Source organism: Lactuca saligna, chromosome 7 (genome assembly GCF_052625555.1).
Source record: "Lactuca saligna cultivar CGN05327 chromosome 7, ASM5262555v1, whole genome shotgun sequence".
NCBI lineage: Eukaryota > Viridiplantae > Streptophyta > Magnoliopsida > Asterales > Asteraceae > Lactuca > Lactuca saligna.
In genome coordinates, this window is record NC_136423.1 from 66,694,297 (window position 1) to 66,707,178 (window position 12,882).

General features: G+C 40.7%; 2 protein-coding genes across 2 annotated transcripts; both read left to right on the forward strand.

The window, feature by feature from the left end:
* The first annotated feature begins 2,528 nt into the window (after positions 1–2,528).
* On the forward strand, positions 2,529–5,326 carry LOC145007028 (uncharacterized). Its single transcript, XM_078966033.1, has 4 exons — positions 2,529–2,871; positions 2,968–3,588; positions 4,183–4,795; positions 5,101–5,326. The coding sequence occupies exons 1-4, from the start codon at positions 2,529–2,531 to the stop codon at positions 5,324–5,326; spliced, it is 1,803 nt and encodes a 600-aa protein (XP_078822159.1).
* A 77-nt stretch (positions 5,327–5,403) lies between these two features.
* LOC145007029 (uncharacterized) lies at positions 5,404–5,736 on the forward strand. The gene has a single exon (XM_078966034.1). It carries the CDS (start codon positions 5,404–5,406, stop codon positions 5,734–5,736), a length of 333 nt encoding a protein of 110 aa, XP_078822160.1.
* Positions 5,737–12,882: the final 7,146 nt, after the last annotated feature.

A 12,882-nucleotide genomic window follows, 5' to 3' on the forward strand; every position in this document is an offset into this window, starting at 1 on the left:
TTATGCAGTCCCTTTGGGGTTTGGGATCTTGGTTGTCATATTATGTGCTAATTCATCAAATACAACCATATGAGTGTTGCATGAGCATAAAGATTGGACCTTTACGTGACTTTTGAGTGTCTACAGGTCAGATCTATAAGTTAGAGAAACATGTTTGACCTCACAAGGTCATTTGGAAGTTGCCATGGAGGAAACTCGTCGAGTCCATGAGAGGACTCGACGAGTCAAGTTAGGTTGCCCTGCGATTCGGATCAGTGGCAACCCGTCGAGTGAAAGGTTAACTCGACGAGTCGAGTGAGGCCTTAGAAGGATTCAGAGGATACGCCTGAACTCGCTAAGTCCCACGAGTGCACTCGGCGAGTCTGGTCAAAGTTGGACCGTTGACTGAGTTAACTTTCGTTGATTTTTAGGGTTTGGTCAACAATTGGGCTTTTGGGTCTTGAAAGGGTAAAATGGTCTTTTACCCTTCTGAGGAATTATAAGGGGGATTAATCTAGCCTTTGAGAGCCGTTGTTAATTAGATGAAAATTTTTTATTTGATTATGCAGAGGCTAGATCAGTATTCGAGATTCGAGATTATCCGAGTTACCCGTGGTGAGTCTTCTCACTATGCAATACCTAGGGTGGTATCCATGTGCAGACCGGAGGGTCTTATGTGTTGTGTGTATGTGTATGTCTGAGATTTATGTGTATTTTGTTATATGTAAGCTATGTGTTATGTAGACTGGACCAGAGGGTCCAACGAGTCATGAGTCCGGAGGGTCCTCGATCAGAACCAACCAGAGGGTCCAACGAGCTAGACCGGATTGGAGGGTCCAACGAGCTACGGGACTGGAGGGTCCCGTTGAGACACATTTACCGGAGGGTCATACTGAGTTATAGCCTCGAGTGGCTTATGTGTTGTTTTTGGTATTTTGGGGAACTCACTAAGCATTTATGCTTATCGTGTTATGTGATATGTGTTTCAGGTACCAGCGAGGATCGCGGAAAGGCTCCGACATGATTTGTGCACACTGATAGAGTATTACTTATTGTGTATTTGAGATTTTGGGATATGTTTTACTGAGATGAGATTTGATACATTTGAGTTTTGGGAATTACTTTATGAGATATGTTATGTTTTAAAAATGAAAACCTTTTTAGAAAATTTACGTCATTACATGATAGAAACCAATGTTACACAAACTCTAACCGGTATCAATTATCCCGTTTTGGAAGGAGGTTCAGAATTGAATTCAAGTTTAGTCCATCATCTTCCAACTTTTCATGGATTAGAAAATGAAGATCCTCATAAGCACTTGAAGATGTTTCATACTATTTGCACAATTATGAATCCACAAAGGTCAACTGATAACCAAATCAAGCTAAGGGCATTCCCCTTTTCATTGGCCGATAGAGGAAACGATTTGTTATTTTATCTTCCCCCGGGGTCAATTAACTCATGGACCGACATGGCAAGAGTTTTTCTTGATATGTTCTATCTCGCTTCAAGAGTCTCAAGTCTTAGAAATGAGATTTGTGGTATCCGCCAAGGTCAAAATGAGACTTTTCATGATTATTGGGAGAGGTTCAACAACTTGTGTTATAGTTGTCCACAACATCAAATTCCAGAACAACTCATCTTTCAACACTTATACGAGGGATTGTTACCAATGGAGATAAGACTAGTTGATACCTCAAGTGGTGGTGATTTCTTTAGTAAAACTCCACAAAAAACAAGACAATTTTTCAACGCCATAGCCGTGAATTCACAACATTTTGGCCTGCACCAAGATATGAAGAAAGAGACTCAACAAAAGGTAAACGAAGTGGGGACATCAAATCTAGAGTATCAAATCAAAGATTTAACCTCCATTGTTCAAAAGTTAGTTATGGGACAAACTCCACAAGTGATGGTTTGTGGAATATGTGCAACAAGAGACATCCTACGGATATGTGCCTCATTCTTCAAAAAGATGCAGAACACGTGAAGACATTGTCAAATACTTAGCCACTAGTACCCAAAAATTCCAAAAAGAGACAATAACTAGTATCTCCAACCTTGAAGCACAAATGGGAGATATAGTTACATCCATAAACAAGTTGGAGTCCCGTGGAAATTTTCCTTCCTAGACTGAAAAGAACCCAAATGTCAATGTGGTGACCTTAAGAAGTGGCAAACAAACCGGGGAGAGTAGTTTAAAGAAGAAGCCAAGGGATGAAGAGGAAGAAATAGAAGTCATTCCCATTGAAGAACCTATAGTCAATAAGAATGCACAAGCCGGAGTTCAAAAGAAGACTATTCCCCTCGTAACACCAATAGCCACTCAACCGTCATTCCCCTCTCGACTTGCGACTTCGGAAAAGAACATGGAGGAGAAAGAGATTTTGGACACCTTTCAAAAGGTGGAAGTAAACATCCCTCTACTTGATGCAATCAAGCAAATCCACAGATATGAAAAGTTTTTGAAAGAGCTTTGTACCAACAAGAGGAAGTTCAAGGGAAATGAGAAATTTTCAATGAATGAAAATGCATCCGCGGTTTTAGAATGGAAACTTCCACCCAAATGCAAAGCAGTGTCATGCTTGATCTTGGGGCCTCAATCAATGTCATGCCCTATTCGGTGTATGAATCATTAAATGTGGGTCCTTTAAGTGAAACCGGTGTCATAATCTCTCTTGCAGATAAATCAAGTGTCTCTCCTAGAGGTGTTATGGAAGATGTCTTACTGCAAGTGAATCAATTGGTCTTTCCGACGGATTTCTATGTGATTGATCTAGATGAGAAAGTGTCCCCCATATCGGCTCTAATCTTACTTGGGCAGCCATTTTTGAAGACGTCTAGGATGAAGATCGATGTGTATGAAGGAAGTTTGAGAATGGAGTTTGATGGTGAAACAATAAGCTTTAATATTTATGATGTCATGAGATATCCTAGTGATATTTCATCTTTGTACTTTGTTGATGTTGTTGAGCCAACAACCCAAGAATTGTTCGAGTTGTCTAATAGTGATGTGTTGGAAATGATCTTAAGCAAGGGGTTTGATTGTGGGAAGCTAGCCAAGAAATTAAAGCTTTATTCTTTGGACCTGGAGATTGAGAGGTTGGTCAATAATTTAGAGGTGAAGAAATCTACAAGATTTGATGTCAAGAAAATTGAGTTGCCCCCAACCCACACGAAGTTGTCACCATGTCTTGTTCAACCACCCAAATTGGAATTGAAAGTCCATCCTCAACACTTAAAGTATGCTTATTTAGGAAAGAATGAAACCCTTCCGGTTATTATTTCAACTCATTTAACCGAATGTGAAGAAGAGCAGCTCCTTAAGGTGTTGAAGGAGCACAAAGAATCCATGGGTTGGACAATCGTGGATATTAATGGATTGAGCCCATCCACTTGTATGCACGATATCTTGATGGAGGATGAATTCAAACCAAGCCAGGATGCACAAAGAAGATTGAACCCGCCTATGATGGAAGTTATGAAGAAAGAGATATTGAAGCTTCTTGATGCGGGGATGATCTATCCAATCTTGGATAGCAAGTGGGAGAGTCTGGTGCAAGTGCTACCAAAGAAGACGGGAATCACGGTGGTCGAGAACAACAAAGGTATGATGGTCCACACCCGCATGCAAAACGGGTAGAGAGTATGTATTGGCTACCGCAACTTAATGCAAGCACAAAAAAGATCATTTTCCATTGCCTTTCATTGACCAAATGTTAGAAAGGTTGGCCGGAAAATCTCACTATTGTTGTATCAATGGGTACTCCGGTTTTCACCAATTCTCGGTGGCACCGAAAGACCAAGAAAAGAAAACATTTACGTGTCCATTTGGCACTTATGCATACCAAAGAATGTCATTTGGATTGTGTAACGCCCTGGCCAGTTTCCAGTGTTGCATGGTTAGTATCTTTTTGGAATATGTTGAAAACATATTGAAGTTTTTATGGATGATTTTACGGTATACGGGAACGTGTTTCAAGAATGTTTGACCAATCTCACCAAAATTTTAAAAAGCTGCATTGAAATGAATTTGGTCTTAAATTTTAAGAAATTTCATTTCATGGTGATTCAAGGTCTTATTTTGGGTCACATTGTGTCTAAGAAAGGAATTGAGGTGGATAAGGCCAAAATTGATGTTATTTAAAGCTTACCTTACCTGACTTGTGTTTGGGAAGTTCGTTCTTTTTTGGGCCATGCAGGTTTCTACCGAAGATTCATTAAGGACTTTTCAAATATAACAAGACCAATGTGTCAACTCTTGCAAAAAGAGGTTGATTTCGAGTTCAATGAGGCGTGCAAAGAAGCTTTCGACAAGCTCAAGGAATTGCTTACATCCACCCCCATCATACAAGCGCCAAATTGGGATCTCCCCTTTGAGATCATATGTGATGCAAGTAATTATGCTATTGTCACCGTTTTGGGTCAAAAGAATGTAAGATCCTCCCATGTGATCTACTATGCATCGAGGACACTAGACAATGCTCAAAGCAACTACTCTACCACAGAGAAGGAGCTATTGGCCATAGTGTTCACTTTGGAGAAGTTTAGGCAATATCTACTTGGCACCAAAGTTATAGTGTATTCAGATCATGCAGCTCTCAAGTACTTGATGACAAAGAAAGATGCACAACCAAGACTCATCCAGTGGATCTTATTGTTACAAGAATTTGATTTGGAAATCCGGGACAAGAGTGGATGCGAGAACCTTGTTGTCGACCACCTAAGCCGAACCACTTCAAATGAAACTCCCCTCCCGTTGCGGGACGAGTTTTTGAATAAGCATCTCTTTTCCCTTATTCAATCTACTCCATGGTATGCCGATATCATTAACTTTTTTGTTACAAAAGGTATCCCGACACATTCTCACGTGCTCAAAAAGACAAATTAAAAAGTGATGCAAAATACTATGTGTTGGATGAACCTTATTTGTGGAAACATTGTCCTGATCAAATCATTAAGAGATTTGTGCCCCAACAAGAGAATCAATCAATTTTGCAACTTTGTCATTAATTTGCTTGTGGAGGACACTTCGGGACTAGCTGAACTTTGAGAGAAGTTCTTGAGTGTGGACTATTTTGGCCAACCATGTCACGCAATTGTTATATGTTTTGTAAAAGTTGTGAGCTGTGCCAAAAGACGGGAAACATCACACAAAAGAACCAAATGCTGCAAAATCCCATCCTTGTTTGTGAAGTTTTTGACGTATGGAGGATTGATTTCATGGTCCCATTTCCCATTTCGTTTGGCAACGTTTACATCTTGCTCGTGGTTGAGTATGTTTCTAAGTGGGTTGAAGCCAAAGCCACATGGTCGGATGATTCCAAAACGCTTATCGAGTTTTAAAGTCTAATGTTTTTGTGATATTTAGTGTGCCTAGGGCGTTGATCAGTGATTGAGGGATGCATTTCTGCAACAAGATAATGGAGGCTTTATTGAAGAAGTATAATGTGACCCATCGTGTCTCAAACCACCCTCAAACGAACGGTCAAGCGGAAGTCTCAAATCGTGAGGTGAAGAGTATTCTAGAGAAAACGATGAATCTGATAAGGAAGGATTGGAGTTTGAGGCTTGATGATGCCTTATGGGCCTATCGGACTGCTTACAAGACCCCGATAGGAATGTCGCCCTTTAGGTTGGTTTTTGGAAAGCCATGTCATCTACCCGTCGAATTAGAGCATCGTGCATTTTGGGTGGTCAAGCAATGCAATTACGATATTGATGAGGAGGGAAGACATAGGAAGCTTCAACTCTAAGATCTAGAAGAATTGAGAAATGACTCCTATGAAAACTCGAGGATTTATAAGGAGAAAATGAAGCTCTTCCACGACAAGTCCATCACCCGGAAGCATTTTGAACCGGGGCATAGGGTATTACTTTACCATTCACGATTGAAGTTATTTCCGGGCAAGCTAAGGTCAAGATGGATTGGACCTTTTGTTGTGATAAAGACCTTTGACCATGGGGGGAGTTCAAAGTGAAAAGACGGGACAAATTTTCAAAGTCAATGGGCACCATTTGAAGCCACTTTATGAAGGCTTCAATGCTAATGCTCTTGAAATCATCCATTTGGAAGTCCCGAGGTGTTGAAGTAAGCAAGGAAGACGTCTCGCCAAAGATGTTAAAGAAGGGCATTTTTGGAAAGCATTATTCTTTCACCTTTTCCAAATCCAAATAAATCATTTTAAAAAGCATTTTCAAGATTTTGAAAATAATTTTTTGAAAGGATTCACCCTTCCTTCCCCGTTTTATTCCAACTTTTGTCGAAAATTTTGAAACTGGACCTTACGGGGATCATTTTGAGCTAAAAATCAAGTTTTTTGGAAAACCCAACTTTTTGAACCACAGGAAGGGCCCGCAGCCCGTGTGAGGAATGTTAAAGAAAGCTCGCATCCTGCGTAGATCGATGGTGCACAAACCATACAACAAGCACGGCCAACACGCAGCCCACGCCCAACCCACATGAAGCATCATACCAATTTAAAGCAACTAGACGCGGCCAGAACGTGGCCCGCGCCTAGCCCGCATGGGGGGTTCCAGCCCTTAGGATTTTTTTTATCAGCTCGTCTCCCTCGGCCAGCCCGCGACCCGTATTACACCTGCGTAATAAGTCAGAAGGTCGAGTGGGTTTTTGTGCGACTAGACGCGGCCAGCACGCGGCCCGCGCCTTGCCCGCACGTTGGTCATTAACTGATATTTTTGGACTGTTGAGTTGTTTGACTTTCGTTGACCAGGGGTTTTAATGAATTGACCAAACATTGACCGGATTTGACCTCTATTGACCAAAGATTAAACATCCCAGCCTCTCTTCTTCTTCATTCTAACCCTACACAACCTCACCATTCTCTTTCAAACTCTCAAGAACACCAAAACTCACTTCTCACAAAAATCCAATTTCCCGGAGTTCTACACGTCAGAATCTCGTGAAACCACTGCTATTCTCTCTACTATTTTTCAAGCTCTATAAACCCCACCTAACATCCAGTCCGATCTGTGGTCGGAATTTCAGGCACCACCACCATCTTCTTTCGCATTTTCCGACCAACTCCGGCCACCATTGGAGATTCCGAGCATGGGGTTTTGCTTCTCTCATCAAGGCCTTTCTAACCATACCAATTTCCCCCAAAAAACTCACCAAAAATTTTCGCCCGATTCCAAGTGTCACCACTCTAATCGCCGGAAAATCGCCTTGAGGCTCGTTTGTGGGGTTGTTTTAGCAATTTAAGCGTCAAATACGGAGCAAAATCATAAGCTTGGGGTGTGTCTTGGAAAATCTCTTTGGTGGCTTTCATTCCGCTTCCACCATTCATCTCGGGTTTAAGCTAATTGGGTATCCTCGTTCCTTTAACTTGATTATTTGTTTGTTAGATAGCCGTTTATTGTCGGAAGTGTGTCGTCACCCGTGTGGTCTTTGGTGTGATTTCAATATTATTATTATTGTCTAATTTTTGTCCCGAGTCAATTTCTAAGCGTGCCAAAACTGGACCTAGTTCATCTAGGGGTGGGTCGAAAGGCAAATCCAATCACCCCCCCCCCCCCCCATTTCGTTAATTTGTTGAATTGTGACGACCGCAAAACATATGACTTTCTTGTTTCCAAAAAGCGCAAGGTCAAATCAAACAATTCCTCCATTGAGCGTCTTTTCAAACTCTCGGAGTGCTTGAGGGAGTTCAAGCATGTTTTGACAACATTGGTTAGGGCCAGTTTCTTCATAATCGTGCAGCCACCTACGTTGAGCCGACTTTGGAATTCCTCTCCACATTCCAAGTTGATGACGATATGAACACCATCACCTTCCAAATGCTAGGCAAGAGTAGGTCATTGCCATTTCAGGTCGCCAATGCTTTAATGGGTACCCCGGTGGACCACACTTACTCCCAATAGGATCATTGGCCCGCCACCTTTAACGAACACCATATTTGGTAGCAAATCACTCACGAGCCACGATACTCATCATCTTCCTCCAAGGCCTCCTCAATCATTCATCCATGTTTACGCCTGGCCCACCGAGTCCTTATATGCACCATTTTTGCCCGCTACGAAGTGTTCAAATTTCCAAAGCTGGATTTTTCTTTCTATGGTGCATGACTCGCAAAAATGGATCAAGCCCAGATTTTGCAACCTTCTTCTTCACCAAATGATACAATTTCACCACTATGGACACCAGGGATATTTTCATTCGCGGCTTGATCACACTCATTGCATTTATACCCCCACTTCAGCTTCTTCTCTCTACCCTCCCATTTGAAAAGGCAATCGGACCCTCTCTCCTTGACATCCTTGCACTCCGGCGGATGCAAATCATCCGTGAATTAGTCGGTGGTCACATTTGGAATCTTGATAATTAACCATACCTCATTTTTCCTCATGAGTATATAGCGTGTTTCGAACCAATCGAACCCGAACAATGGGTCATTCCATCTGACTACCCTCCTCTTGTGGACGATGAAGATGACCAGTTTTAGCCTCCACAACATTTTACCCAACCTCAGTATCAGCCACAACAGCAGGGGGACATGAGATCCCACCATACTTCCCCCTAACTTCTTCGACCAGTTCACCACAATGTTCTCCACTATCCAGCACATCGATACTCAGACGCAGGAGAACACCCGGGCCATCCAGGATGTGGTGACCCGTGTTGATCAGCTGGAGCAGTCCATCGCGCCCACTTCCCACTAGGTCCAGGATATGTGGGATTACCACTACCACCACGGACACTTTCCGCCGCCCGACCCTTCGATTTAGGTCATTTTCGCTCTTTCCTTAAGCATTGAGGACAATTCTTGTTCTTAAGCTTTGGGTGGGGAATTTCCTTTTACTTTTACTTTTTCATGCATATTTTAGTTAGGTTGTATAACATTTTAGTTTTAAGATAATTTGCATTCTTTTTTTTTAATTCCAAAAAGATTTTATTTTCTTCTTTTCCACTTTTTTATTTTTCATAACACTTAGCTTAAGGAATTAGCATTCATGTATGTTTGTTATCTGTTTAATCTCACCCCCTTGGATACCATGGAACAGGTTTATAGTTATTGTATCATTATTGGTCCGATATCTTTTTACTGTCTCACCCATCGAACCAAGACCACTAGCTGCAGCTTGGGACTTCATGCTTGGGATCAGATGTTGGAAGCTTAAAGGGGTAAGTGATCATGATCAGGTAGTTTCATGAAGAATTTTACATGTGATACTAACAAATGTGGGATATACTATAGAAATGGATATTCTTAGTCATGCGGTTCATACAGCCGAGACAATGACACTTGAGCATGTTTGAACCGTTAGGATGAAGCACTGGTGCTTGTCCCCGAGTAGAATCCATATTCGGTCTCTTTACATCACCATATTCTTATTGTGATTTACTTAGGATTTTAGAGAGTCTTCTAGCCCACATTAGGGAATTTTCTTTATTTATGAAAAATCAAATGTTTGAAAAGGAGCTTGCATATTTACGCCCCACACATGGTCATTTTCACACTTAGACCATTCGGATTATTATTGTTACCCCCTCGGTTCCACTTACATAAATTTGGGAACCAAATTTTGAGCCAAAAATTTTCTTTAATAAAAGCGAAAATTCAATATGTTAGTGCATTGTTTGAAAAAAAAAGATACATGGCTGAAATAAACTTAGATAGGTGACCGGTTCAATTATTGAACAAATTTGCCTTCATTTTGGTCACCCGACATTTGATATTCATTTATATAGGTTTGTCTTATTGTATATAGATTGATTTGTTTCTTTTCGCAAATTGGTGATGTTAGAGAGACTGTTGAGTCGGATACTATGGGAGGTTTGGGTCAACACTAAGTGAACTAATTCCTACAACGGTGCCCAAGCGATAAAACTGAATCACACTTGAGAGTGGCCGACAAATGTGAGATCACGCAACTTTCGTGATTAAAGTGTACACTTAAAAAGAAGATCTCCATACGAGCTTGTCCATTTGCTTTCTCCCTACTACAGATGTTATTTATTGTATGCATGTTCCATTGGGGCTACGACTGACCAACCCTCCTTACTCACCTAGAGGAGTTGTTCTGGCTATGGTTTATGGTTCCATTGTCATCGGATGAAATTTTCGTGAGATAATAGCAAGATCAATTCTTACCATGTTGACTAATAGTGATCAGTTTCCGCGGTTCTATCCATTCTTTTTATTTTCTTAGGATAGTTCATCCCGAGTTCATTTTAGTCTTGTCTTACTTCAGGACAAGTAATGTTTAAGCTTAGAGTGATTTCATAGCTTCATTTTATTTACTTCTTTTTATAGATTATTTTAGCACATTTCATTTGCATTTTAGTTAATTTCCATGTATATTTTCCTTTTTGTTATTTTATGACCATTTCGGGTACTTTCTAGTTTCTTGAGCATTATTCTAGATTTTTTGGAGACTAGCGGAGCGGGATTTTTGGGAGGCAATTAGACTTGAAGGGCAATGGGGATTTCGACCTTGATGACTATGGAGGTGATTCATGGAGTGAGTTTGTCAATTGCTTGAAGGCTTGGAAGATTTGAACTTTAAATTACAAGGAGCGGGAGAATTTTCAAGTATGTGGAGATCGATGATCGGGACTTTGCGGAAGCTTTGAGTGATTTGGAGAGGCATATTTGACTCAAATTGAATAAATCTTGAAGAAAAATGGGCTAGAGGCTGATTAAATTCAAACTAGGCCAATGGAATAGCTGTGGGGGCCCAAGACTTGAAGAAGCCCAATTTTTGTCACCCTCACGCGGCTCGCGTAAGGTTTCCACGTGACCCGCGTGGATTCCTGGAAGGGCAAATTCAGGATTTTGTTGAGAGCTCTATATTGGGAAATAGCCTTATCTTGGAAATCCAATTTTGACTCATTCTCTCTGGAGTTTTGGAGCACTTTGAAGGCCAAGAACCCTCAAGAACTTCATCAGTTCTCCTATTGATTCTTGTTAAATGTTTGGTAAAATCTTCACTAACTTTGTTTCTTTGAGTTTAACCATGATTGGCTAAACAAATATTGGTTGACTTTTGTTGAATCCTTTGAACTTTTGTTGAGTATTAAAGAATCCATGAATTTTTGTTTGAATCTTTATAAAAATGTTGTGTTTTAACATCTTATCATTGCTCATATGTTTTTATTCATGAGTTTAAATGTATTTGTGGTGATTAATTGGCTAATTTCTTAATTAAGTAAGGATCTTCAAATTAGCAAGAAACAAGTAATTTTTGTGTTAGTTTTACTTCACACAATCATAAAAACATTTTCTCCAACATGGTAGTGGAAGTTTTTGACTACTCTTGGATCTGGTAACTTTTTAGTTCTTAATGCTAGTTGACTTTCACTAATTTCATGCTTATTGGAATTAGTGACTTTGACTAAGAAAACTGTTATGAGCTTCTCTAACCATTTCAACAACTAAGAAAAGTCTAGGTAATCTCAAGCTCCTTGGATTATTATATTCAAATTAATGATTTAAAACAAGTATTGCACCATTGGATTTTAATGATATGTTCATCAAAAAGTCAAAGTGGGGAAACCTAAAGTCAGCCATCTTTCTGTTATTGATTTTACATCAAACTCTTGTTTTTGTTGAAATTTTTTATTTAAATCTTAGTTTAATTCTAGTTTGTTTCAAGTATTTCAAAACACCAACCCCCCCCCCCCTCCATTTTTATTTTTGTTGTTATTTTCCTTACAAGTATTTATATAATGGATTTTTCATAGAGTTATAAAATTAAACAAATCTCAATGGATTCTACCCCTTTACTACCATACACTATTTTAGTGTGAAATATTTAGGTTTATTAACTTTGTTGGCCTCAACAACCACCAAGGGGATAGATTCCCTTATTTGTTAGAGACAATCGGGGATTGTTGACTCAATGTGGTAGATTCTGCGTTCCGGCAGCAGGTGTGGTCAGGCGTACAGTTATGGAGGATGCACATAAGTCAAAGTTTTCTATACATCCAGGGGCCACGAAGATGTATAGGTATCTGAGGTCGAGTTATTGGTGGCCCTGTATGAAAAGGGAAATAGTTTGTTTTATTAAGCAGTGCTTGACTTGCAGGAAAGTCACGGTCGAACATCAAAGACCCCGCGACAAGATGCAGCCCTTACCCATTCCTATGTGGTTGTGGCATGAGATTACCATGGATTTCATCACAAAATTTCCAAGGATGACACGTTGCGTCATTGTTGATAGATTGACCAAGAGTGTATATTTCATACTAGTTGCTGAAAGCATATATGTTGAGAAGTTATTTGACATCTACATTCGGGGGTGGTAGTTCGGCACGGGGTACCACTTTTGGTGGTTTCGGACTAGGATATTCGTTTCACCTCCAGGTTTTGGAGGAAGTTTCATGATGAATTGAATACTCGGTTGCATTTTCGTACAATATATCATCCCCAGACTAACGGCCAAAGACAGCGGACGATTCAGATGCTCAAAGATATGCTCCGGGATTGTGTGCTAGATTTTGGAGGGAGTTGGGATACTTACATTCCACTGGACGAGTTCTTCTAAAACAACAGTTACCATGCCAGTATTGACCGACCATTGTTTGAGATGTTATATGGAAGGAGGTGTAGGACCCCGATTTGTTGGGGGAGGTCGGGCATCGGGTAATCGAGAGTATTGAGGTTGTACTCAAGACCACTGAGTTGATTCAGCAAGTGTGTGACAGGTTGTGAGTCGCACAAAGCCGAAAAAAGAGCTATGCATATTGGCGATGTTCGGACCTCGAGTTTCGGGTAGGAGACTTGGTGCTTTTGAAGGTGTCACCTTGGAAAGGTGTCATCCGATTTCGGAAGTGGGGCTAATGCTTGTGGGGCAGGTGACGGTAGCGGACTTCGAGGATGAAGTCCAGTTTAAGTGGGGGAGAGTTGTAACACCCGGAAGCCAGAAGGCTGATTAAG

Coding starts and splice junctions, on each gene's coding strand:
- LOC145007029 (XM_078966034.1), top strand. CDS start 5,404: ATGGAGGCTTTATTGAAGAAGTATAATGTGACCCATCGTGTCTCAAAC.
- LOC145007028 (XM_078966033.1), top strand. CDS start 2,529: ATGGAAACTTCCACCCAAATGCAAAGCAGTGTCATGCTTGATCTTGGG. Junction 2,872..2,967: donor TTTGAGAATGGAGTTTGATG/GTGAAACAATAA, acceptor CAACAACCCAAG/AATTGTTCGAGTTGTCTAAT. Junction 4,796..5,100: donor CTTATTCAATCTACTCCATG/GTATGCCGATAT, acceptor GTTTTGTAAAAG/TTGTGAGCTGTGCCAAAAGA.